Genomic DNA, 22,355 nt, shown 5'->3' with positions numbered 1-22,355 from the left:
CTACATATGGTATGATAATTTTCGAAAATCGTGTTTACAAGGTGTAGATAATATACAAGGTAGTTTTGCGCCTTTTCTCATGTATTTTGTACATCTATATATAACGCAATAGCCCAACAAGTATAAAAATGTATGTGTTTAATGCCGTTGGAGGGGCAAGAGGCGGGAAGAGAGTGGAGATTTGTGCGGGGAGGGAGTTCGCGCGAATATTAGCTGCAGCCTGCTATAATTGAGCAACAGTCCTATATACATGCGTTTCAGGCGTCTTTGCATTTATGAGAAGCACTAAAATTGCGCGAAAATTTGGGACGCCTGGTGTAGCGAGGAGCGGTCATTTTAAAACTATGTCTTTCAAAAATATTGAAGTTGCTTTGTCCACCAATTTCCGGTTTTCGAAATAGAGAAGTAGAATAAATGTTGAGTCAATGGCCCTCAACTTTCACCATGTAAGTAACTTTATCAAGTTTTCTATTGGTTGATTCAGGTGAAGCAGTTGCTTCGATTCATGTTCCAGCTGTGAAGTAAAAACTTCATATAGATGACTTCATCTCAAAAAGTTTTCGACTTTCTATTCTATCCTGATACATGCGCAGTGAAAAGGATCGATGTGATGTTGGAGCATACGGGAATAATGCTTAAACTTATCGACGCTCCTTATTTTTCCAAACGATTATTTAAAATTAACACTAACACGTCTGAATTTGTTTTGATTTGTTTTTAAGTGTGAACATGAAAATTTTATACGGCAATTATTATGATCACGGCAGATAAAAGTTACGCATTTTTGTTGAAATGAAAGTTTACCGCCAATGCGCCGCACTCCGTTCTCGTGTCTGTGTGTATGTGTATATGTATAGCGAGAAGTGCGCGTGTGTAAGACACAGCAGAAGCAGACCGTTGAGCGACGCACGTGGAACGAATGTTGGAGCAATCATTCGTGTTATTGCATTCTGAGGTGTCAGACTGATCGTGACTAATATTTGTCTATATTTAGTCAACTATTCGTAAAGAATAGGTATTGTATTTACATTTTTTGTGTATAAACAATTAAGGCGTGATCTCATCTAATTTTCCGGTTTTCTTTTCTCAAAAATGTATTCAGCAATGAATGAAAAAGATAAAATCAGATATAGACAGCTACTTGATACGGCGACACGTAGAATTGAGTGAAAGAGGTCGATTGGTCAAATGTGATTCAACAACTTATGCGCTCGAGCTGTAAATAATCATTGTTATCGATTTGATGGCGTTTTTTTTTCGTTTTAATTCGTTCGCGTTGATATATACTTCCTTAGTTTTTTCCACGCGGTAAGTCACACGCGGTGCAGAAGAGATTAGAGCGGAGAAGTATTTATGCGTTGTTGACACTTGCAATTTAAATCTTTCATTATCGACACTTATCACTGCGAGTGTTCAGTTTATAGATGCGAAAGTGCAAGTGCATGAACGCGTTTTACATTCAAAGTTTCATTGAGTTTCGAGTTGCACGTTGTGTTGGGTTAAGTTTTTTTTTTCTGGAGGACCATGATGGTCGAACAGGTTACACGCGATGATGTGTCAGAGGTTTGTCTACGTAGTGGCGAAATTTTTATTGTAAAATTTAAATGAGAATGTATATTTACATTTGAAGTATTGAAGACATATTTTACAGCCTGAAAATAATTCTTAATTGCTATTTACAAAATTGCGGAAAATTATACTTTACATATATTGCAATCAAAATTAACTTTATACAGTTTTTTCACTGAATAAATCGATAGAACTCAACAATATCTAATTAAAAACATTTTTTTCTTTAGAAATCTAGTATGAGTGGTACAGGATTTTCAGATTGGCCTGATGTCTACAACACAATTTCAAATTTTACACCAGATATGTCTTTTGATGTGCGTAATCATATCCTAAATAATTCTAATAATGCATCTCAAGTTGAAAACAATTCATCTCATGGAGCATTTGCTGGAGAAGTCAAACCGGAAGCTAAAGTTCTGGTGCTTTACACAGGAGGAACCATAGGAATGGTTAGAAATAGAGAAGGAGGTGAGTTAATTTTTTTTTTAGAAATATTTATATTTTATCCTAATTATTTAAATTCATATTTTTCTGTACAGTCTTAGTCCCACTTGCAAATGCATTTGTCAAGAATTTAAGGAGATATCCAAATCTGCATGATAAAGAATATGCAGAAAAAAGATTTGGAGAAATGGGTCCACTTGCTCTGCCGTATGTTAAATTTTACAATTTGAATTAATTTATATTGCGTAGAATTATATAAAAATATAAACTATTTGTGCAGAATAACAGATACAGATAGCAGACGAATAACTTACAATGTAGTGGAGTATTCACCTCTATGTGATTCAAGTAATATGAAAATGAGTGACTGGATGAAAATTGCTCGTGATATTGAGGTATAATTTATTATTCTAATTTATTTGTAAAAAGGTAAATATTAAAATATTATTTACTCATGGATGTAATGTTGTAGGCATCATATGAACATTTTGATGGTTTTGTGGTTCTTCATGGAACTGATACCCTAAGTTATACAGCTTCAGCTCTATCTTTTATGCTTGAAGCTTTGGGAAAAATCGTAATTCTCACAGGATCTCAAGTACCTTTATTTGATACAAGAAGTGATGGGCTTGACAATTTTTTAACTTCGCTGGTCATTGCTGCAAATTACAATATTCCTGAAGTTTGTGTTCTTTTTGGCCATAAGTTGATGCGAGGGAATCGTACCACCAAAGCGTCAGTCAATTCTTTCGAGGCTTTCCATTCACCGAACGTTGCACCACTGGCCGTAGCTGGAATAAAAATCGATGGTACGTAAACAAATGAATTAGTTTCTTATGTGAATTTGAATATAAATAATATCGGTCCATTCCATTTTAGTGGATTATCGTTCTATATTCAGATCGATTGATCTGGAAAAATTTCACGTACATTCAACAGTTTGTGAAAAGGTAGGTTTGCTTCGCCTTTTTCCAAGCATAACTGCCGAACTAGTACGTGCATTTTGTCGAGAGCCAATCCAAGGCATCGTTCTACAAACTTACGGTGCTGGAAACGTTCCATCTAATCGAGAAGATATTTTAGCAGAGCTAAAAGCAGCTACTGACCGGAAGGTCATCATCGTAAATATAACGCAGTGTCCACAAGGCAGCGTAGAGTCACTCTATGAAGCTGGACGAATATTGGACAATGCTGGTGTCATTCCCGGTTACGACATGACTCCCGAGGCTGCTTTGACAAAACTTGCTTACGTACTGTCGAAAAATGATTGGGACATCGCGACCAAAAGGCTCATGATGGAAACGAGCTTGCGAGGTGAGCTGACTTCCGGACGATCGGAAACGATGCAAGATTTCGATCTGGTCGATGCCGTCGGCCGATCACTCGGGGTCAGTTCACCAGAAGAGTTTAGACAGTTGGGTTCGATACTGTTCCCGGCCATGCTCTTCGCAGCTGTTACAGCTAAAGACACGGCCAAGCTCGACGCTCTCAAACGATACGTAAGTTGTCAAAACGTAAATTGGTGTAAGATTTATGACACGGAAAATAACAATGACTCCTTACAGGGTGCCGATGTGTCTCTAATCAATGCTGACGGCAGAACAGCATTACACGTAGCTTGCTGCGAAGGAGACATAGATGTTGTGCACCATCTTTTGAGAATGGGAGCTAATGTCCATGTCAAAGATCGATACGACCACACTCCTTTGACTGACGCAATTGAATTTGATAAGCACGAGGTATGAAAACAATTAAGATAATTTGCGATAACGACTGGAAACAGATTTTCATAATCGTATAATATTTGTAGATTATAAAATTACTCGTGCAATGTGGAGCCCATCTGCACGAGCGCGGCATCGTAATTGGTGATCGCATGTGTCGCGCAGCCGCCGTGGGCAACATCAATCGTTTACGATCCTACCACTTAGCTTCTGCCGATTTGTCGCAGGCCGATATCTCGGGCAGGACGCCACTGCACTTGGCCGCTATGCACGGACACGCGAAGTGCGTGGAATTCTTACTGGAACGCGGAGTTGACCTTCAAGCCAGTGACATGCTGAGATTGACGCCGGAACTGATCGCCACCGCTGAATGCAAAGTAATCATTCAACGAGCAATTTCGGCAAATAGGCCATAAATGTAGGGTAAAGAAAGGTAGAACGTCGCAGCACGTGATACTGCACACTCTAGAAAATTTATAACTTAGTGATAAAAAAAAATTTATTTGTTATATCGTTCAAGGTACAAACAAAATTTTAATGATTCAAGAACTTGGTAAAATTTAGATGGATTTTATAAAGCCATATTTTATACAATGCATTCTAAATCTACTTGAACAAAAGTAAAAGAACAGTAGTTTACATTTTTACAAAAACTGTTGATTATGTTAGAGCGGTGTTTAAATTTTGTTATGCGTTATAATTGAGTGTTTTTATGTAGGTATTATATTTTATTAGGATGAAAATTTATTTTTGAAAAATAATTTTCAAGACTTATACTAATGGTTCTTTTAATTTTTATCACCATGAGTCATTAGATTATATTTAAATAGATTATTTCATACATAATTTGTTAGAAAATATATACTACTATTATGTTTATCAAAATTATGCAAATTATATTATTTTTGTATTCGCCATTTAAAGATGTATCAATTTATTGTTCAAAAAATATCGTGCGTCGTAATTAGAGTGAATTTATAGAAATAATTTAACAAGTGATTGGCTTATTTTTGTAGTACTTAATTGTACATAATATTCTATTTTTCCGTGACCCAGAATTCATTTGTCTTAAATCTTTGTAGTTAAACTATATTTTTAAATTTTAAACGATTTTATCTATATAAGAGAATGCGTGCTTAGTAATACTCTCTTTTACCATATTTATTTCATGTTATTATTGCAATTGTTACTAATATACTGAACCAGATTGTTTTCACGTAATAGTAGAGCATCTATTTTCAATTTCACTTTTACTTGTTTTTTTGGTCATCAGCGTAAGATTTCTGTGATACAAAATTTAAATATTTTCTTGCTATGTTAATTGTGGCCAAAACAGTATTAAAATTTATGTAGTACCAAATTAGATTTGTATTATGTTATTCTCTAAATTTATGATTTCACTAGATTGTTACCGATGCAGTCAATTATGTACTACGTCTACGTGCCATAAAATAACTTATAAACTTAGCTTAGTATTTCAAACTAATAAGAGCGTTAATGTTTTAACTAAAATAACGAATAAATACAAAAAAAATTATATATTGGAAAACAAAACGTTTATTTATGTAACAATAAAGACTAGAAAAATACATTTCATTTGTATTTTATAACATTTGATCGATTTAAACTTTATTATGACTGTCGTGTACTTTTTTGATGCATTTGTCGGTTTGAGACAGAACTCTGGATTTCACTCGGAGTCTCAAGTAAGGATATTGAAGCCCGCAAGATCGCAGTCTTGCTGGAAGGGTGTAGATTCTCGTTGATACCTTCAAAAGGTCTAATTTTTTCGCTAGCACTTCCTTCAGAGTCACTTCGTCGACTTCAGCTTTTATCTATTAAGCGATGTAAGGTACATTTGTTTTAATTGGTTTTTTTTTTCAACAAAATTTGCTTTTAACTTTTCATACTCACCGAAGCTACGCAGGTCGAAGACGGGTTAGTTTCAACTTCCACGCGGCATTTATCCATACGATTGACGATTTCTTGAATTTTATTCAATGTAGGAAGGCCAATTTCTTCTGTTTTTAATACATCCTCTTGACCTTCTGAGACTTTGGCGCTTAGACAATTTGTAACGTTGACCCTATTGTTGAAGAGGTCCCATTCGAATGCTCGGATTTCATCCAAACAAGATTGGAAACTCTTTCTATACGGAATGCTTTTGTCACTCAATAAGCTAGTGACGAGACTCTTTTGTTCAACAATTTTGGTGCTGTATTCATCGGCGAATTTGTTTATTTTGTCTCGGATTTCCAATCCAATGTTCAAAAGTTTTTCTGGCAATTCTTGATTTTGAGCGACGCTCTTGTTGTAATAGCGTTCCAGTAAACAATTGGAATTTGTTAGTCTAGTTTCCAAAAGGTTCAAACGAGCCTGGGGTGTAAAAGTGGCTTGTGCTCCCTAAAAAATACCAAAAACGTTTAGTCATGAACTAAAATTCGAGCTGCAAACGAACTCTAGTGACACTTACGCAGAACAAAGCAACGAGAAATAAGGCCAAAGCGTAGGTCTTCATGATTCCAATTCTTTAGAGAGCGGTGACTTCCAATGTTAGAATGAGACGACTTTTCATATAAATCATGCTTTTAAACCTCGCTTTTATACAATTCAAAATTTTTTGAAATACAGTGATAAATATTTACGAAAAGTTGTAATCGATGGGCTATAATTATTATTTGCGAGGCCGTGTGATAATTCAACCGAGCAAATTTTAGCTCGCGTCAATTAAATTACTACAATGTCATTTTAATCCGTATAAGATCATATAACTATATACGTGTTATTTTTATTTCCGAGCAAACATATTCATAAAAATAAAGTTGAGTATAATTGGCGGTGTAAATTCATATTGACTTTAATAGAACGTGAAAATCTCGGCTTGCGAGACAATTAATCTAATAACGCAAAATTTATATTCTCCAATTCGCGGTTGACGTAGACATCGCATCATACACGGCGATTGACTTTTATTCAACGATCAAATAAAAATAGATGCGATGACAATAAACATGCAGCCCATCAATATTCCTTATCATCTAGCACTTCTTTTTCTTTTCAAGGGCATGAATAATTTGAAGATTGTTTGCATTAGTCAAATAAGCAATTACGCAATGATCTTTATTTGTGTCTATCGTACAAAATTAGCCGCAACTCAATCCGCTCTGCTGTACGTTAAATGTTAAAAATCTTGAATAAACTCGCTATGTCTTGCGAATCGATGTTGCATCCCTGGAAAAAGTTGGCGCATTCGTCCAAGCTCGAGACCGTACGCCCCTTATCCACGGCGTTTTTCATGCTCGCACCGGTCATGTTGTCGAACAATCGGTGGCTGTAATAAAATTGAAATCAGCGGAATATTTTTCGATCGATTGTTATTTATAGGGGAAAAAACATGTTTTTTTTATTATAAAACCTGGAAACTTCCTCGATTATCGTGTCCAGATTGGATGGATCGTCGGATTTCTTGGACGAGTGAACGGCGGAGCAAGCGATTCTTTGCATGCACGGTGTGGCAGTCGCGTCGCGCTGGAATATATCGTTCAACGATTCGCTGATCATCGAAGACCAGCTGTTTTCTTCCAATGCCCTATCGGACCCTAATCATTGGATGCGAAAGTTATTTTATTTTTTCCGCGATTGAATCGAATCTTGCATCTCAATTACTTTTATGTTCCTTACTGTACTGATGGTGCAGACCAGCCGGTTTGCCATTGTGCATGTCGACTCCGGTCGTCTGTTTAATGAGCAACGGCAGAACAAAAGCACTGAGAGCCATGAGAATACCCAAAGCGGCCAATGACTTGGTATTGATGTTCACCAGGGGCATACTCAATCCACTTTGACCATTTCTGTTGTCCAGTGGAATCGATAAAAACGGCACCGACAAATCCAAGGCCAACTATAAAATTTGGTTTACGGCGAATCGTCATGACTTTGCTCCGGTATTTCGACGGTACGATGATAGAATAAGACTCACGTCAACTTTTCCCGAATTCTTGTTGAACGAGATGAAGCGAGGCTTGCGTTGATGCATCTCGGCGTTCGCCAACAACGAGCAGGAGCAGCAGCAGCAGATCGCAGCAATCATCAGCACGGAAACATTTTTATTCTTCACTGTCATCTTGCACTACTTTGTACGGATGCTGCAAAAATTCAACAAAGGTAGAGCGACTGCTTCGTAATTGGAGCGATTATTTTAATTCATTGCCCGCGAGGTATACAATTAAACGTATGAAAGAGCGCAACGACGTGCACAGCAGGCCTCGAGCCGACCAAGGGGCAAAAGACAAACGTCATCGTCCGGCCAGCGTCATCTTCGGCGTTCAGGGGAGAACAATGTATGGCGAAATATTTTCGTCGCTATGTAAATTATGAGAAAACAATCGTCGCTCGGTGTCACCGCGCTCTTTAATACGCTTAATTGTCGACAAAAGCTTTGTCACTCGCGGAGACACAAAAAAAGTAAGAAAAACACACTGTAGTAACTACGCCAAAGTGAATCGAACCTTCGTCTATTGGGACACGAGGAGGATGATGAAAAAAAAAAAATAAGTACTGCCGCGTTGCGTACGGATTGCAGCCGAAAATGCAACTTGGCAATTCGCGCGGCCGAGTACAAATATATATGAAAGAGCCAACGCGCGTCCAACGCCCTTTCTCTACTTAAATACATCAAAAGCCAGAAAAGAAGGAAGAGCCATCGCGGCGCGTTGAATAGAAAATCCACGCCTACCGCGTGAATTCCATAATGATTTTCCACACATTACCACATGCGAAACGAATTGTCATGCGTGTGCGTTTTTACTTTCCAGCTCTCTTAAAAATAGTGCATAACTGGAACAGACGCAGATATAACGTCGAGCTTTGGGTAATATAGCGCTGTTTCGGACTCGTACGGATCTGAGATTTTATCGGTGACGCGGAAGTATAGGCGTTATCACACCGGCTCGGGCGAGAAAAATCAACATCGGGGAAGAGGAAATGCGCGGATTCCTCGGCGCGCGCGAAAATCATCGGTCGCGTCGCGCAGCCCCGACTTGACGAACACATCCCGAGGAGCATTCGTAAAAATACACGAACATCTTAATTTGGAGTCAACGACATCGTTGGCGAGGCGACGAGCCGTGCAATGATAAATCTTCCTTCAAAGACAAAAAAGAGAAATCGACGAAAGTCAACCTGTGAAAATATAAAACGCCGCGACTGTATTTATTTAGTTACGTGCACGTAATGATCAATTACTTTGCTCGCAGACAGAAAAGATAATAATATTTATAGCAAACTTTTTCTTTCTCGAGCTACAGAGGTGCGTTGGGCTTTTAATTTCATTTTTATCATCTACGTTTATAATTGCTTCTCTGGGTCAAGAGCCTCGACAAAAACTATGATCAGCTAGCGTGACATTGAAATTGCATCAATCGAAGAAATTAATTTCTCATGAATTCTTAAAAATGATGTGTTGGCAGAACTGCAGCGGCACATGTGCAGCTGTACGATTATATTTAGATCAATTGTATAATTCCTGCGAACCGATCGTTATCGAAGCAGGTGCAGATTGCGATATGCCATGCGATCGCGACGTGTGTACGCGTATGAAGAAAGCAAACAGCGCGAGTAAGGAAGGATCTCGGGGCGAAAGATGTCCCAACGAGAAATTATGATCGCCAATGACAAAACAATGCCCTGCAAAACGACGTATCTTTCCTCAAAAGTAATTGCAGAATCTTTAAAGAGCGTACACGCATACACGGATTTACGTAACGCGAGTCAAGTTTTCGCGGCGACAAAAAGGCCGGAAGCTCCTTTATTTTTGGCGCGCATGTCGCAAAATGGAATTATTTCGGGATGAGAGGACGATGCTGGCACGAATCAACAATAGAGCCTGCGTAGACGACGACAAGTAGCTCAGGCTCGCGCGTATACACGAAAACGGATCCCTCACGAGGCGTCACGCGTCGCGTAAGCTGTTGACGAGGCGTGCCGAAACGAAAGCGAAACCGTTCCCTAAACACACCGCATCCCCGACGATTATCCTGCCTCTTCTTCTTCGGCAGTGAGCGAGCTTTTCGATGCATGACTTTGTATATAAGCGCGACATTTTACCTACGAGGTTTCAGTTACGACTTTTCACCTGCGATCGATCGCTCCACCACACGCCTTACGCATATATACATATAAGAAGTGAAAAAAAAAGTAAGAGTGTCCAGTCGATAATCCACAGACGGAATGATGCAGAAGCAAACAAGGATGTCAGGGATCGCGCTGCTGTTGCTCGGCAGCTTGATAGGCAGCATCACGGCTATACCCAAGTACGACGACTTCAAGCCGAGCTCGATCGATTACAACGCCGAGAAATCGGCAAAGTCGCAGGACCAGATGGCCATAGCCAGCCAGTCGAGATCTCGCAACGAGGCCGCCGTCGACGAGGCACCCAAGGCCGCCAACGAGATCAACGAGAGATCCTCCGAGCCGAGATTCGGCTACACGAACGTCGGCGACAGTACGGTGAGTAGTAGTAGCGACTTTCACGCCGATCGATGCGTCATTTCCAATTTCATCAATAGGAACGTGTCCCTTCTGTACCATTACGTGGCTACGGCCGTGGACATGGTCCGATTCGTCGCCTCTTTGGTCGCTCATTAATCTGCGTGAATTCGCGCGATTCTTATTCCTGCGGTGTTGGGATAGCTAGGAAATACAATAAAATGCACTATTTACTCGGTACACATATTGTTTGTTTGACACCACGCAGGGTTACGGGGTATCGAGCTACGCACCGGCGAGGATCGATCTTGGTGGACTGTTGCTCGGAGCTGTGATCGGTATCGGTACGATTCTCGTTATACCTAAACTACTCTACGTACTGTCCGGATCCTACGGAGCTTACGCCAGAAGTAAGTGTTTATTCGATCGTTGGTTTCTTTCAAAAATCGGCAAAAAATCGGCATCCGAAACATGATTTTTGTCGACGAATGTCCACAGGCGAAGACGGCGGAATCGCTCAGATAATGACGCGCCTCGACGACGCTCTGGCCCACAGCGGGGTCGACTCCACGACCTGCATGCAGCGAGTCGCCTGCTCCTACGCGAGACAGGCGGCCGAGTCGTTGGCCCAGAACCGATCGGACGAGCAGCAGGGCGCGATATCGACCCTCGACAAGATCGTCGACACTCTGTCGACCAGTCCGATGTTCCGCACGGCGCTCCAGGGCACGGCGGTGCAGGAGGCCCTCGAGGCCGGCAGGACGGGTCAGAACTGCGCCAAGACTTATCGGCAGTGTGGATTCTCCGCCGAAACCATGATCGGTCTCATGGCCAAATTCGCGGCGGCAGCGACGGCTGTCGGAAATAATACCGGGGCAGCAGCTGCTGCGTGATGTGTTGTAGACAAGGGCACGATGGAAGAATTTTCGCATGAGGTGGTTTGAAAAAAATAAAAAAAATTGTCATGGTTTTCTCGTTTACTTTTCCCGATGCATGGCGAAATACCTAGCACGCTTTTATAGCTTCATTGCTGCACCGATTTTTTTCTCATTTTAACTTCCAACCTACTAACATTGATTAATCAAACTTGTCCTCGTTTCGATCTTCAAATTATTAGCAAAACAATAAAAAGGGTAATTCCAAATTATCATGATTGTAAAATTAAATTTACGTCATAAATCTTTATTTAGAATTCGATAAAACTTTCATGCGAAAATTCTTTGGATTTTGGCAGAATATAAGCCGAGCCGCAATACTGTTGTAAAGATAATACATTACATCATGTATTGATAAGACTTTAGAGCGAAGATCTGTACTCTCTGCAATAAAATACTGTAATGATGCTATACTTTGTGAATTTTTTAAATGAAAAATAAATAGTCAAGCTGATAGTATTGTGTGAAAAATAGTGTAGTTTTTATTACATAACACTCGATAGTTTCTAATTTACATAACAGAAAGGTCAACTTTTTCAACGTTCATTAGACGAATCTTTTCACGTACAGACTATCTTTCCAAGTAAAGTCTATCGGTACGTGTCTCTTTTACAATGATAAAATCGTTAAAAATATAAACATTATATTATTCATCGCCTCTTTGCAGTTGTGAACGAGTTTACCATTATAAGCAAACAGTCACATTGTGCTTCAGTGTTTTACAATTGTAATTACAATTAATATATAAATGCATTTCTTTTTTGTCTTCTTTATGTAAAATACACGTGAGTCGAATTATTGTCTCTGACAACGTATTATAATATTGACTATACGCGATGCGACTCATTGCTCTTAAAATTAACAAAACAATAGTCGAACTAAATAAAGGAATTTGGCGTGCGTCGATTGTATGTACACGATAAAAATATTAAAAATCGGTGAATCGTTCAGGAGGGTAAGAAAATACGCGGTTCTACGTGGACGAAAACTAAGTTAGTGAAGGATTTACACGGTAAGTAAAAGTGAAGGATTTTGTTGAGGCCAAATGTAGACCGTAATCGTAACTAGCATATCACATATAACAAGTTAAAGACTCGCTCAAGGCACACTAAAATCAAATTTTTTTCTCTCTTTCTCTCTCTCTCTCACTTTTTGGTTTAGCAAATGCACCAGACTCGGTAGTCTCGAGACGAAAACAGAAAGGAACTGTCGGCGCGCAAGACGCAACTGTCAACAAGTCGTGCGCGCGTAATAGCAGGACAAGAGTCCGATGGGCAGAGCAGCCGGTGGCGATGACGCAGTCGCGGCCGCGGAGGCGCCGATCGCTTCCTGTCACTGCATGTACTCGCGCTTGGGCAGCAGCAGCACGACGCCCAGCGCCACGGCCACGTGCCAGAGGCTGTGCACCCAGAAGTAGGTGCTGTTCGTCTGGAAGAAGGCGTAGCAGACGAGGCCGAGGAACACGACGCCGAGGCCGAGCGGCAGGTAAATTATGCGGTAGCGCCGAGCCGGGTACTGCAGACTGCCCTTCTGGCGGCACTTGTAGCCCCAGCTGGCGAGGACGATGAGGCAGCCCGTGACGGCGGGCAGCATGAACACCCAGAGGGCCGTGCGGTCCTTCTCGGCGCCCACAGCGAGCACGATCACACCGAGGATGTGGCAGAACGAGGTGAGCCGCGAGCCCATCGACGCCATGGCGATCAGCGTCATCCAGATCGACAGCAGGGCGTTGAAGAAGTCGCAGAATTGCAGCGTGTCGATGTCCATCAGGCAGTAGCTGTGATTCTGGAAAAAAAAAGGCAGAGACGGTGCATCGGTCGGTCGGCGATCGTAAACGGCAAAATCGAACAAATGCCAACGTACCCTGTCGCCACCCTCGCAAGCGTGATAGAACGTCGAGAAGACCAGCACCGCGGTGTAGGCCAGGGCTTCGGTGTAGTAGGCCCGCCTTATGGCCACGTAAATGGCCCCGACGAAGGCCAAATTGCTGAGAGTCAGCAGGAGCAGCCGGGCCAGTACGTCGGACGTGCCGACCACGTAGGCGTCGTCGCTGCAGTCGAAGCCCCGATAGCCGCCGTAGCAGTAGCAGGACGAGAAGGCGTAGCCGGCCTCGAGGTAGACGTTGCAGCGTCCCTGGCGGCCGCAGCTGTTCTGCACGCACTGGGCCGAGGCGACGATGCTCTTGGCCCGGGCGTCGCAGGGCCGCGCGGTGCAGTTGGCGCAGACCCCCTCGTCGCAGCCGTTGTTATAGCTGGTGCCGTTGTCCCCCCATCGCTTCCTCGAGCAGCTCTCGTGGCACTGGCGGCACTCGGGGCTCGCGGGCTCGAGGCAGAAGGCCCGCAGCGACAGGTGCCAGTTGCCCGTCTCGGGGTACGGCACGTGCACAAAGTCCGCCACGCTCGAGTTGGCCACGTACACGTCGGCCCCGCTCGTCGTCGAGTCGTCCAAGTCGCGCAGGCACTGGCCCAGGGACGAGATTGCGTCGTATTTACCTGTGTACGCGTTCAAAGTGGAATTATATAAAAACGTTACTTTTCGCATATACGTGTGCTATGTTATACGTTTTGTGCGAGCATAAGACTTGGTGCAGTATGTAAGCATGTCCCGAGTTGGAAAGTGAAAAAGTCCAGCAGCGCGAATAATGACGTCGCAGCTCGGTGCCGGCGCCGAATCATTTTTGCCGACATCTCGAGCGTATCTAATGGATCGAAAGTATATACCGAGACAACAACAACAATAACAACGACAACAAGACGACTCTACTGCACGAATTCGCTTTCTTTGGGTAGCGCGCGAAGAACACGAAGATTTACATGTTTCAAAAATAAATATTATTATTAGGATGATACGAACCATGAGAGACGCAAGCGACGATTACGACGTTGTCCTTTTTCTCGTCGTCGTGAATTTTGAGGCCGACGCTGAGCGTGCCGCCGGTGTCCAGGGCGTCCTCGATTCGGAACCGCATGACCCCGAGGCTCGTCGCCGACAGATTCAGGGGGGCCGACTCGTTGGCGTTGCTGCCGACCACGTGATTGAAATTGAAGGTGAAAAAGTCCGGCAGCGTGTATCTGACGAGCGGAAAGTCCGTGACGTCGAGGGCCGGCTGCAGGTCCTGCGACGAGATCGGCTGGATCTGGACGCTGAGGTTGGTCGCCGGGCCGTGCATGAATCTCAGCAGCAGCCGGTGGAGGGGCTCGTCGCGCGGCCTGAACTCCAGGCTCGTCTCCGTGTCGTTGATCTCGCGCTCCAGCACCGTATCGCTGACTCCGCCGAGGTGGAGCTTGAGCGTGCACTCGCCGCCGCAGCTCGACCTCACGAACAGCGTCGCTCTCGGGCTACCCGCGGGCACGTAGAACTCCAGCAGGGCCGTGGTGAGGTTCGGGCTGCTTCCGAGGCCGATGCCGCTGCGCTCGTTCCACTCTTCGTCGTCGTCGCCGACACCGAGCGGCAGGTAGACGTCCGGGTACTCGATGACGAGCTCCGCGTCGAGTATCGTGTCGCAGCTCGCCGCCAGGCCCTCCTGCTTGATGGGCTTGTTGTCGGGGTCCTCCCAGGCCTTGTAGGCGACGAGGTACCAGTCGCCGGGCGCGGGCGCCTCCGCCGAGATCTTGTGCGTGTCGCCGTTGCAGTCGACGCGCATCGGCTCGTGGGGCCTGCGCTCGCGCAGCAGATTAGCCTTGTACTTGGAGCCGTCCGGATGGACGAGCGGCACGCTGGCCGATTTCACGTGGACCTCCGCGAACTGCTGCGAGCACTCCATCAGTCCGCCGGTCTTCTTCTGGTACACGGTGAAGCTATAACATCGGAAGGAAGAACAACGATTTAAAAGGCTGTACTTCGTATGGATTACCTTGTACTCACTTGAAGACGGCCGAGACGGCGTTTTCGGGCACGGTAAAGTGCAAGATCGAGACGTATCGAAAGGCCAAATAATCCATCAGCACGTTGTCGGGTCTGACGGCAATTTTCCTGGTGGTCGAGGCCGACGCTCCGGCCGACAGCAGCAGGAGTGCCAGCGCCAGTAGGCTCGTAGCGGTAGTAGGCGATCGGTTCTGCATTTTCGAAGCTGCGGCTGCTGTTTTTCTTCTGGGTTCATGGAGCGATCGCTCGAAACTTCATCCGGTGCCGCACAGCAGCGCGGTACACCTGCAAATTACAACGATTGCAGGCTTGAATTATCGCGGCCAACGCCAAGGTGTGAATCACTTTCTCGTCTCGATAATTTGCGATAGCCGCACTCTCTGCTCGCGCTGCAGCCCTTTTTGCGCGTCGCTGCACCGCTCGACTGGCTATAGGCCACAAGAGACGGAAACGATCTAAAGCTCGGACGAGTCGTCTGTGTGTGCATGTAATGCGGCTCTAAACAGCGCTAAATTACTCACTGGCCTCGATATCTGTCCGTTCTCGCGCTCGCCGCCTCTAATGCGCGTCTATGTGCCGCTGCTGTGCCTATATTGGAAGTGTTGTAATGTAACGAGTGTGGTATAGACCCGGGCTCGCGTCATCCGGTCTACTGTCTACTGTGCATATGTAGCGTGTACGTTGATCGGCGTCGACGTCGGCCAATGGTACAATGTGTCGATGACTCGATAACGGCACTCGAGTGCAATTCGATAGCGATAAAATACACCTTATCGATTGTTTTTTTGTTTGTCAGCCTCTCTCTTTTGTTGTTTTTTTTTTGTTTTGCTTATTTTCGGAATATTTTTCGAGTACCGAGGTTGAATTTGGAAATCAAAGCTCTTTACTCTTGGCTGACTTTCAGCCAGCCAAGCGCACAACGTGTCGATTCCATCGATCGTTCTTGACCGCGTCTATGCTAAACGCTTCCTTATAGTTGCACAGCTCCATCGATGAATTATTTCGCGCGTACACTCCTACATAATAACGCCAAGCCCCGAGTGTCGAATAAGGCGATGCTGTAATTGTGTAGGCGAAAAATCAAAAAGTCAATAAAGCGCGTCGTATACTTGGCGCGAACGTGGCATTTACCTATTGACGCATGCGGCATATACATTGAAACAAAATGTACACGTATATATAGCGAAGCTTGCACCACGTGCGCGAGGGCCAGTGGGTCAGAGCGTGCGGTTAAAATGGATTAAAAGCGCAGAGACCCGATTAGTCCATATTGCGACGGGCTCGTGTCAGCTGCTCGCTTTTATTCGTCGCGCTTCATCGTTCGTTATTGCCATCGTGATAATATGAGAAATTCCGGTAACAATCTATACGTTCGAGCGATTATATGTATGTACAATGTTCCTCGTTATCTCGGTGAAAATCATCCTACGATGAGTCAGCGCGAGCGATAAAAATAGCTAAACTTTTATCTCTGAATTTTGCTCGATCTACAGGTGACGCGTGCGGGCGATTTATGCAGATGGAAGTTGTCACTGATAAATCCGTCTGCGACGCGAGTCATCGATTTTACCGTATATATAGCGCGAATAAACACACGATCGCAGCTGCAACGCGCGACTATCTCATAGGTGCGAAGGAAAAATGTCAAGCGTTTGTTTACATCCGATGCCACGGCGTTTATAATTTTTGTCATACGTTTCTCGCACACGAGTGTTGGTACGTACTTACCCCCTCGATTGATATAAAAAAAAAAAAAACGTCAGCTGATGCTCACCTCGCGGACCACGTGCTATGGAACGAAGCGAGAAAAACGGGAAAATAAAAAGGTACACTACTAAATCAGAAAAAAACACAGCAACAGAAACTTAGCCGCGCGAGTGTGTCATGTAGGCCTGGCTGTTACTTTTTCACGCACACACATGTCACGCACGCGCATACACATACAAACATAAGCACGTGCGCTCGGCGCGTCCGCGACTGCCTGTCGTCGTTTACAGCTGACGATTTTCAGCTGTAACTCTCCGAGCTTTTACGCCTGCGCGTAAGCTCCGGAGCTTTTATCGCCGCTGCGGCGGCGGCTTTTATCGATTTCCATGCGCGCGCGCACGTACACACACACACATTTACGAGATGCGCTTGCAAACTGACAGCTGCGAGCTAGCTGCGGGGGGCTGCAACGAGGAACCTCGCGCGCCAGCTCATTCAAATTTGAAGCGCCCAACAAAAAAACGATACCATGCTAGAATCGCGTCAGTAGCAACGACGTTAGTACGCGACCAGCTAAAAGAGAAAGTTCTAGGTGTCAATAGCTTTAATTTATACATGATAATCGCGGGGGGTGAGTTCAGCTTATCTTATACCTACTTACTCGTGCATTATGGAATATAATACTGCAATATTAACGCAACTTTAGAAATTAAAATTTAGCTAGCGGTCGATTTTAGCAAGTTCATAGTTTACAAAGCTTTACTGCCACTCGTGATGTCTTTATTATCACTCGGCTCTTGAGAGAGAATCGCAGCAATAGTATATAAACGTGTGGACGAGCGTAAAAATATCGAGAGTTTCATAATCCGAATTCACATATCTTATCGTGCGTCAAAAAACTTTTGAAGGCAAAACAAAGTAACGTTAAGATGATTCAACGTCTTAAAGATATAGGTTATTTTCTTGCAAACGTAGGCTCATTGTAATTAATGAATTTTGATTTTTTTTACGAATAATTGAAAATTTTTGAGCGGTTCCCCCCTTCTTGTGATTCGAGCGCATCGACCGTGGCTTTGTTTTCCCACGATAATCGACGCGCGCGACTCAATCGACGATCGATTTCAATGAACCAAAAGTGAATGGGCGCAGCAAACGGAGGTAGCTTCAAAAGTCGATCGTAAAAACCCGAAAGATCACCCGGCAAAAACGTTAAGAAGGCAAAAAAACAAGCATAATATACGTATAAATACCAGAGACAGAGGCCCCTCGCTCGGCGTTGTATCCTCTGTACCGGACGCTCCTCGTCTTGTATGTTTAAAATGCTCATCCGCGCTATTATGTACAATGCTCTCTGCTCGTCGCGATCTACTGCCCGCACGTTGTGTGTAGCTGTATTGTGCGAAAGCTCACACACGATCGCACACATACGCACACGTGTCTCTGAAACGACTACGTACATGGCTCATCGACGCCACTTATTATCGTGTACTATAATCCCCACTTTGAAATTGCGGCAACTACTTTACAGCTGCTGCTCTTCTTCGGGAGGCATTTTTTCCTCGTGCTACATTGTCTTATGTATAAATGCCCGATGAAGCTGTATTGGTGGAGAGTAAAAAACTTGGCTCAAAATTAACGTATCGATTCGTCATATAGAAGGCGCACTTGGAGAGATTACATGGTTTTCCGGTTCAATTATTGATATACTCGCTCGTGTACATTTTCATCGGAGCGCTGTGACTTATAGAAAATCAAGTGATTATCGTACAGGCGTAAAAAATGTTATATTTCACTCGCTTCGCGTCCGCAAGATTTGCATAATATTCACCCAAGCTATAGACGCTCTTGGCTATTATATCAGGCAGTTCGATAAAAGAGAGTAAGCAACTTACACTTGCAGCTATACACCGCACACATGCGGGATACTCGATAAAAGTGAATTATTTAAACGTCTACTTGTGCACCTCCTGTATATAATATTATGTACGCGTTTAGTGCGCTGGTACCAGACTCTATGAATGTGCATTGATAAAATTAATTTTGCAGCAATGTTTAAATTGCTTTACACAAAGGTATTTTAAATATTAGAGCCGTTATATTTCGAAACAATTTTCCAGAACTGGAAAGAGAACTTGACACGATTCATACGATTTGAATTTTAAAAACAATGTCATCCCCTAGTTTTTAATACGAAAATGAATTTTTCTTCCGAGCACTACTTCCAAAAAAATTCAAATAAATCCCAAAGCAACTATTTTTCGATTGTATAATCCTTTTGGAGCAAGTTTTTACATTTATAAGAGTAATTGCTATTTAATACAATAAAATAATGCAAAAAAAGCAATTTTGATAACTTACAAGTTTTATTATTTATTGGAACGTGAAAATTACTTGAATTTTTTTCCGTTCAAAAATGTTATTTGAGAAAACGTGTTTTCACAAAAATATTTGCATATTACTTTTGTTTTTAATTTAAGATCGAAATCATTTTAACTCTATTTTGCCACTGATATAAGAAAGAAGAATGATTGATTCAATTCTATGAGCCATTATCTATTACATCCCTGGAATTATGTTTCAAGCCGTTCAAGCCTGTGCATCGTGTAGCGCGTAATAAAGTTTATATACTACTATCCAGTTTTCACTTTCTGAAAATTTCAATCATCTTTACGGACTGTATATTATTGATAACTGCGATTATGCTGACGTTTGCTTAGAAAGACATACATCACTTGTTTTACAAACTTTTTCGTTTACCCGTGTATACAATATGATTAATGCGATCTTCCATGAAATCAGATCTTTTTCCGAACTATTTTTTTAATAAACACAGATGTATTCAATTATAATTCAGTCGTATGATAAATTTAGAACTATTCGCAAGTAAAAGTTGAATTTAAAACTGGAAAGAATGCTGACTGAATCCTGCCAAGTAATATAAATAAAGAATAGAGTTAGTGTACAAGATTTTTGTATGTAACATTCATCATTTTTATCAATAAACAAATCATTCGATTAATAAGTTTTAATTTCTCATTAAGTAATATACTCGCTAATTTAAATATCAAAATCCATTTAAATTATGAAAAAACGAGAAGATTTATGTTTCGTTGAAAAAATTCTAAAGAGAGTTTACTGAACGATAATTCATTTTTGTGTTTAGTTCATCATCAATGGACATTGTTTAGTAAATGTACAAATTGAAGGTAAACAGTGATTTTTGCTCCCAATTATTTCTTCATACTCAGCATTTATTCAATTAAAACTTATGATTCCGGCCTTTTTTGCAAATCGTTTTGTAGATTTATCGTATCGAGGCGCGTAAATCGATCGTTTCCTCGGCGATAAATGTCATTTTCTCAATTGTGGCAAGGTAAAAAAAATTTAATGCCTCTCTGGCGTTTCTCGGCTGCGATTCGACAAGCAGTTATTATTGCTCGCCGCGTACAATAACTACTTTAAATAGTGTTGTAATTAGGCGCTATTCGTGCCTTTTATTTTCTTCTCTGAGAAGATGTATATTCTCGCAATGCCCCCGACGATATTGCTGCGGACAAAAATTTTGCATCTCGACAGTAATTTTCCATATTTATCGGTATAAGAGATGCAGCTTCTGCCCGAACGTGGCTCAGTTGATCCGTATTCTTCAAACCGGCATCATGGTGTCGTTAAGGTATCCAATGTCTTTGTCGTTCTTTAAATACTTGCAATTTTTTAAACTCATTGTCAACAAGAGTAATCTATTGCATCGATAGAGCAACAGATAGTAATAGACTCAAAGATATATCGCGATATCAGTTGTTACGCGTAATTGCGCGATCCGATAAAACCTACCTCAAATGCAATTTTACGATATGCTATTTCTTCTAGATACATTTTGCTTTTCTTGTGCATAAGCCTTTCAACCGTCGTCATGGCAAAAGTACCGAGCATTAAATTATCCTCCGGCTATGAGATGCCAGTGGTTGGACTCGGAACTTGGCAGGTATTTAAGAGATTTTTAATTCAAGGATGTGCAGCTAAATGTTTAGTGATATAGAGAGTAAAAATTACTTTGCATTGTGTGCATAGTTGGCCCCGAACGACGCGGACAAAGCCATAACAGCTGCGTTGGAGAGCGGCTACAGACACATCGATACAGCTTTTATTTATGCCAACGAAGAGGCCATCGGCAAGAGCTTGAAGAAATGGTTCGATAAAGGGGGTAAACGAGAAGACTTGTTTATCACTACTAAGGTCAGTGAAATCGTTGCGGCTATAATACTATCGGTTAATTTCAAATTGCAAGCAATTTTTCGTTGTAACCGACGACAATTCGTTCGATTTTATTCAGTTGTCTCCGATTTCGAATCGAGCTTCGGACGTGGAAAAATACATGAAACTATCGTTGGAAAGATTGAATTTGCAATACGTCGACATGTTCTTGATTCACGTGCCCATGTCGTTCGTGAAAGACCCGAACAAGGAGGCACCCGCTATGAACGAAGACGGCAGCATCGTACTGGATAAGACCAACGACCTCGTGGCTACGTGGAAGGTACGTCCCATAATATCAGTGCATCGATATTTTCTTACTTTCGAGTGATTTTGGCTCGCTGTGGAAACTAATTGTGCTCGATTCGACGAGTAGGAAATGGAGAAGCAAGTGAAAGCCGGTCGTACTCGTTCCATTGGCTTAAGCAACTTCAACGAGTCCCAAATTCAGAGGATCGTCGACAGTGCCGAAATACAGCCGAGTAACTTGCAAGTACGCAAATTAATTCGAGCAATACAACTTGGACTCTACAATAATGGAATGTTTTTTCGTTTCTCTCTCTCTGCCAGGTCGAGTTGCACGCGTACATGCAGCAAAAGCCACTGCGCGAGCTCTGCAAGAAGCACAACATCGCCGTGACGGCCTACAGTACTCTGGGCTCGCCTGGGGCCAGCCCCGACAAGAAGACCGACGCGAGCAAGGCCCTGCCGCAGCTGCTGAAAAATCCGCAGGTCGTGAAGATCGCCGAGGCCCACAAGAAGACGCCGGCTCAGATTTTGCTGCGCCACGCCGTCCAGAGCGGGGTCATCGTCATACCCAAGAGCACGAACGCGGCGAGGATCAAGGCCAACATCGACCTGTTCGACTTCGAGCTCAGCGACCAGGAGATGAAGACGATGGAGGGCCTGGACCGAGGAGAGTCCGGTAGAATATTCAATTTTTTGGTCTTCAAAGGGTCAGTTCTTTTATCGTAATTATCTAATACGACGCAGCTGTGTAAACTCTCCCCCTAACGCATGACTTTTTTTCAGAGTTGAAAATCATCCAGAGTACCCTTACACCAGTCAAATACCCAAGAAATCATCATGAAATTGTATCAATGAAAATCATTTTAAATTTATTCATAAAATTAATCAAACTGTAAGCGATGCGAATTCTGTACACAATTATAAAGGCTGTACAAAATAAATAGACCTTTATTTTCAAATTAACGGCTTTTTCGTTCATCATAACAATACAATCAGAATCTTGTATAATTGCGAGCTCGAAAGAAAATCGCAACAAAGTATACTGGAAAATTATTTCTTTATGCGGTATTCATAGAAACGCTGCATTGCATGAATCATCGTTTGGTAAAACTGTGAAAAT

The 22,355-nt window shown here is 42.7% G+C and overlaps 5 protein-coding genes across 13 annotated transcripts; 3 read left to right on the top strand and 2 right to left on the bottom strand.

Moving 5' to 3' along the window:
- Positions 1-9: 9 nt before the first annotated feature.
- LOC106652227 (L-asparaginase) lies at positions 10-4,489 on the top strand. 5 transcript variants are annotated; one of them, XM_014371053.2, is made up of 8 exons: positions 10-446; positions 1,800-2,040; positions 2,112-2,223; positions 2,297-2,411; positions 2,489-2,825; positions 2,896-3,515; positions 3,582-3,755; positions 3,827-4,489. In XM_014371053.2, the coding sequence occupies exons 1-8, from the start codon at positions 426-428 to the stop codon at positions 4,154-4,156; spliced, it is 1,950 nt and encodes a 649-aa protein (XP_014226539.1). In that variant the 5' UTR covers positions 10-425; the 3' UTR covers positions 4,157-4,489. The 5 variants fall into 5 exon arrangements, with proteins under 5 accessions (XP_014226539.1, XP_014226540.1, XP_014226542.1 ...); XM_014371054.2 differs by lacking the exon at positions 10-446 and adding an exon at positions 908-1,015; XM_014371056.2 differs by lacking the exon at positions 10-446 and adding an exon at positions 1,158-1,218.
- A 2,425-nt stretch (positions 4,490-6,914) lies between these two features.
- On the bottom strand, positions 6,915-7,863 carry LOC106652159. Its single transcript, XM_023459255.1, has 4 exons — positions 7,720-7,863; positions 7,422-7,641; positions 7,156-7,339; positions 6,915-7,071 (listed from the first exon to the last, which is right to left on the bottom strand). Exons 1-4 carry the CDS (start codon positions 7,861-7,863, stop codon positions 6,915-6,917), a joined length of 705 nt encoding a protein of 234 aa, XP_023315023.1.
- Positions 7,864-9,989: 2,126 nt separating this feature from the next.
- LOC106652158 lies at positions 9,990-11,545 on the top strand. The gene is made up of 3 exons (XM_014370953.2): positions 9,990-10,247; positions 10,495-10,636; positions 10,725-11,545. The coding sequence occupies exons 1-3, from the start codon at positions 9,990-9,992 to the stop codon at positions 11,117-11,119; spliced, it is 795 nt and encodes a 264-aa protein (XP_014226439.1). The 3' UTR covers positions 11,120-11,545.
- A 73-nt stretch (positions 11,546-11,618) lies between these two features.
- Positions 11,619-18,108, bottom strand: LOC106652352 (post-GPI attachment to proteins factor 6-like). 5 transcript variants are annotated; one of them, XM_014371275.2, is made up of 5 exons: positions 17,983-18,108; positions 15,026-15,310; positions 14,015-14,958; positions 13,025-13,653; positions 11,619-12,946 (listed from the first exon to the last, which is right to left on the bottom strand). In XM_014371275.2, the coding sequence occupies exons 2-5, from the start codon at positions 15,220-15,222 to the stop codon at positions 12,494-12,496; spliced, it is 2,223 nt and encodes a 740-aa protein (XP_014226761.1). In that variant the 5' UTR covers positions 15,223-15,310; positions 17,983-18,108; the 3' UTR covers positions 11,619-12,493. The 5 variants fall into 5 exon arrangements, with proteins under 5 accessions (XP_014226761.1, XP_014226762.1, XP_014226760.1 ...); XM_014371276.2 differs by lacking the exon at positions 17,983-18,108 and adding an exon at positions 16,754-16,988; XM_014371274.2 differs by lacking the exon at positions 17,983-18,108 and adding an exon at positions 16,800-16,988.
- LOC106652353 (1,5-anhydro-D-fructose reductase-like) lies at positions 17,312-22,194 on the top strand. Its single transcript, XM_014371277.2, has 8 exons — positions 17,312-17,363; positions 20,309-20,405; positions 20,603-20,717; positions 20,804-20,968; positions 21,066-21,269; positions 21,363-21,479; positions 21,557-21,942; positions 22,019-22,194. Exons 1-8 carry the CDS (start codon positions 17,348-17,350, stop codon positions 22,074-22,076), a joined length of 1,158 nt encoding a protein of 385 aa, XP_014226763.1. The 5' UTR covers positions 17,312-17,347; the 3' UTR covers positions 22,077-22,194.
- The last annotated feature ends 161 nt before the right edge of the window (positions 22,195-22,355 follow it).

Source organism: Trichogramma pretiosum, unplaced genomic scaffold (genome assembly GCF_000599845.2).
Source record: "Trichogramma pretiosum strain Unisexual culture from Peru unplaced genomic scaffold, Tpre_2.0 scaffold31, whole genome shotgun sequence".
Taxonomy (NCBI): domain Eukaryota; kingdom Metazoa; phylum Arthropoda; class Insecta; order Hymenoptera; family Trichogrammatidae; genus Trichogramma; species Trichogramma pretiosum.
The sequence above is the reverse complement of the archived record's forward strand: the minus strand, read 5'-3'. Positions and strand labels throughout refer to the sequence as shown.

Excerpts from the sequence above, each read along its gene's own strand:
- LOC106652227 (XM_014371052.2), top strand. The coding sequence starts at position 1,525 with ATGATGGTCGAACAGGTTACACGCGATGATGTGTCAGAG. Across the intron at positions 2,041-2,111 it reads GGTTAGAAATAGAGAAGGAG|TCTTAGTCCCACTTGCAAAT; the intron begins GTGAGTTAATTT and ends TTTTCTGTACAG. Across the intron at positions 2,224-2,296 it reads ATGGGTCCACTTGCTCTGCC|AATAACAGATACAGATAGCA; the intron begins GTATGTTAAATT and ends CTATTTGTGCAG.
- LOC106652159 (XM_023459255.1), bottom strand. The coding sequence starts at position 7,863 with ATGACAGTGAAGAATAAAAATGTTTCCGTGCTGATGATTGCTGCGATC. Across the intron at positions 7,340-7,421 it reads TGGTCTGCACCATCAGTACA|GGTCCGATAGGGCATTGGAA; the intron begins GTAAGGAACATA and ends TCCAATGATTAG. Across the intron at positions 7,072-7,155 it reads ATAATCGAGGAAGTTTCCAG|CCACCGATTGTTCGACAACA; the intron begins GTTTTATAATAA and ends ATTTTATTACAG.
- LOC106652158 (XM_014370953.2), top strand. The coding sequence starts at position 9,990 with ATGTCAGGGATCGCGCTGCTGTTGCTCGGCAGCTTGATAGGCAGCATC. Across the intron at positions 10,248-10,494 it reads CGAACGTCGGCGACAGTACG|GGTTACGGGGTATCGAGCTA; the intron begins GTGAGTAGTAGT and ends GACACCACGCAG. Across the intron at positions 10,637-10,724 it reads CTACGGAGCTTACGCCAGAA|GCGAAGACGGCGGAATCGCT; the intron begins GTAAGTGTTTAT and ends GAATGTCCACAG.
- LOC106652352 (XM_014371275.2), bottom strand. The coding sequence starts at position 15,222 with ATGCAGAACCGATCGCCTACTACCGCTACGAGCCTACTGGCGCTGGCA. Across the intron at positions 14,959-15,025 it reads GCCGTCTCGGCCGTCTTCAA|CTTCACCGTGTACCAGAAGA; the intron begins GTGAGTACAAGG and ends CCGATGTTATAG. Across the intron at positions 12,947-13,024 it reads CTTGCGAGGGTGGCGACAGG|AATCACAGCTACTGCCTGAT; the intron begins GTACGTTGGCAT and ends TTTTTTTTCCAG.
- LOC106652353 (XM_014371277.2), top strand. Across the intron at positions 20,969-21,065 it reads ACTTGTTTATCACTACTAAG|TTGTCTCCGATTTCGAATCG; the intron begins GTCAGTGAAATC and ends GATTTTATTCAG. Across the intron at positions 21,480-21,556 it reads TACAGCCGAGTAACTTGCAA|GTCGAGTTGCACGCGTACAT; the intron begins GTACGCAAATTA and ends TCTCTCTGCCAG.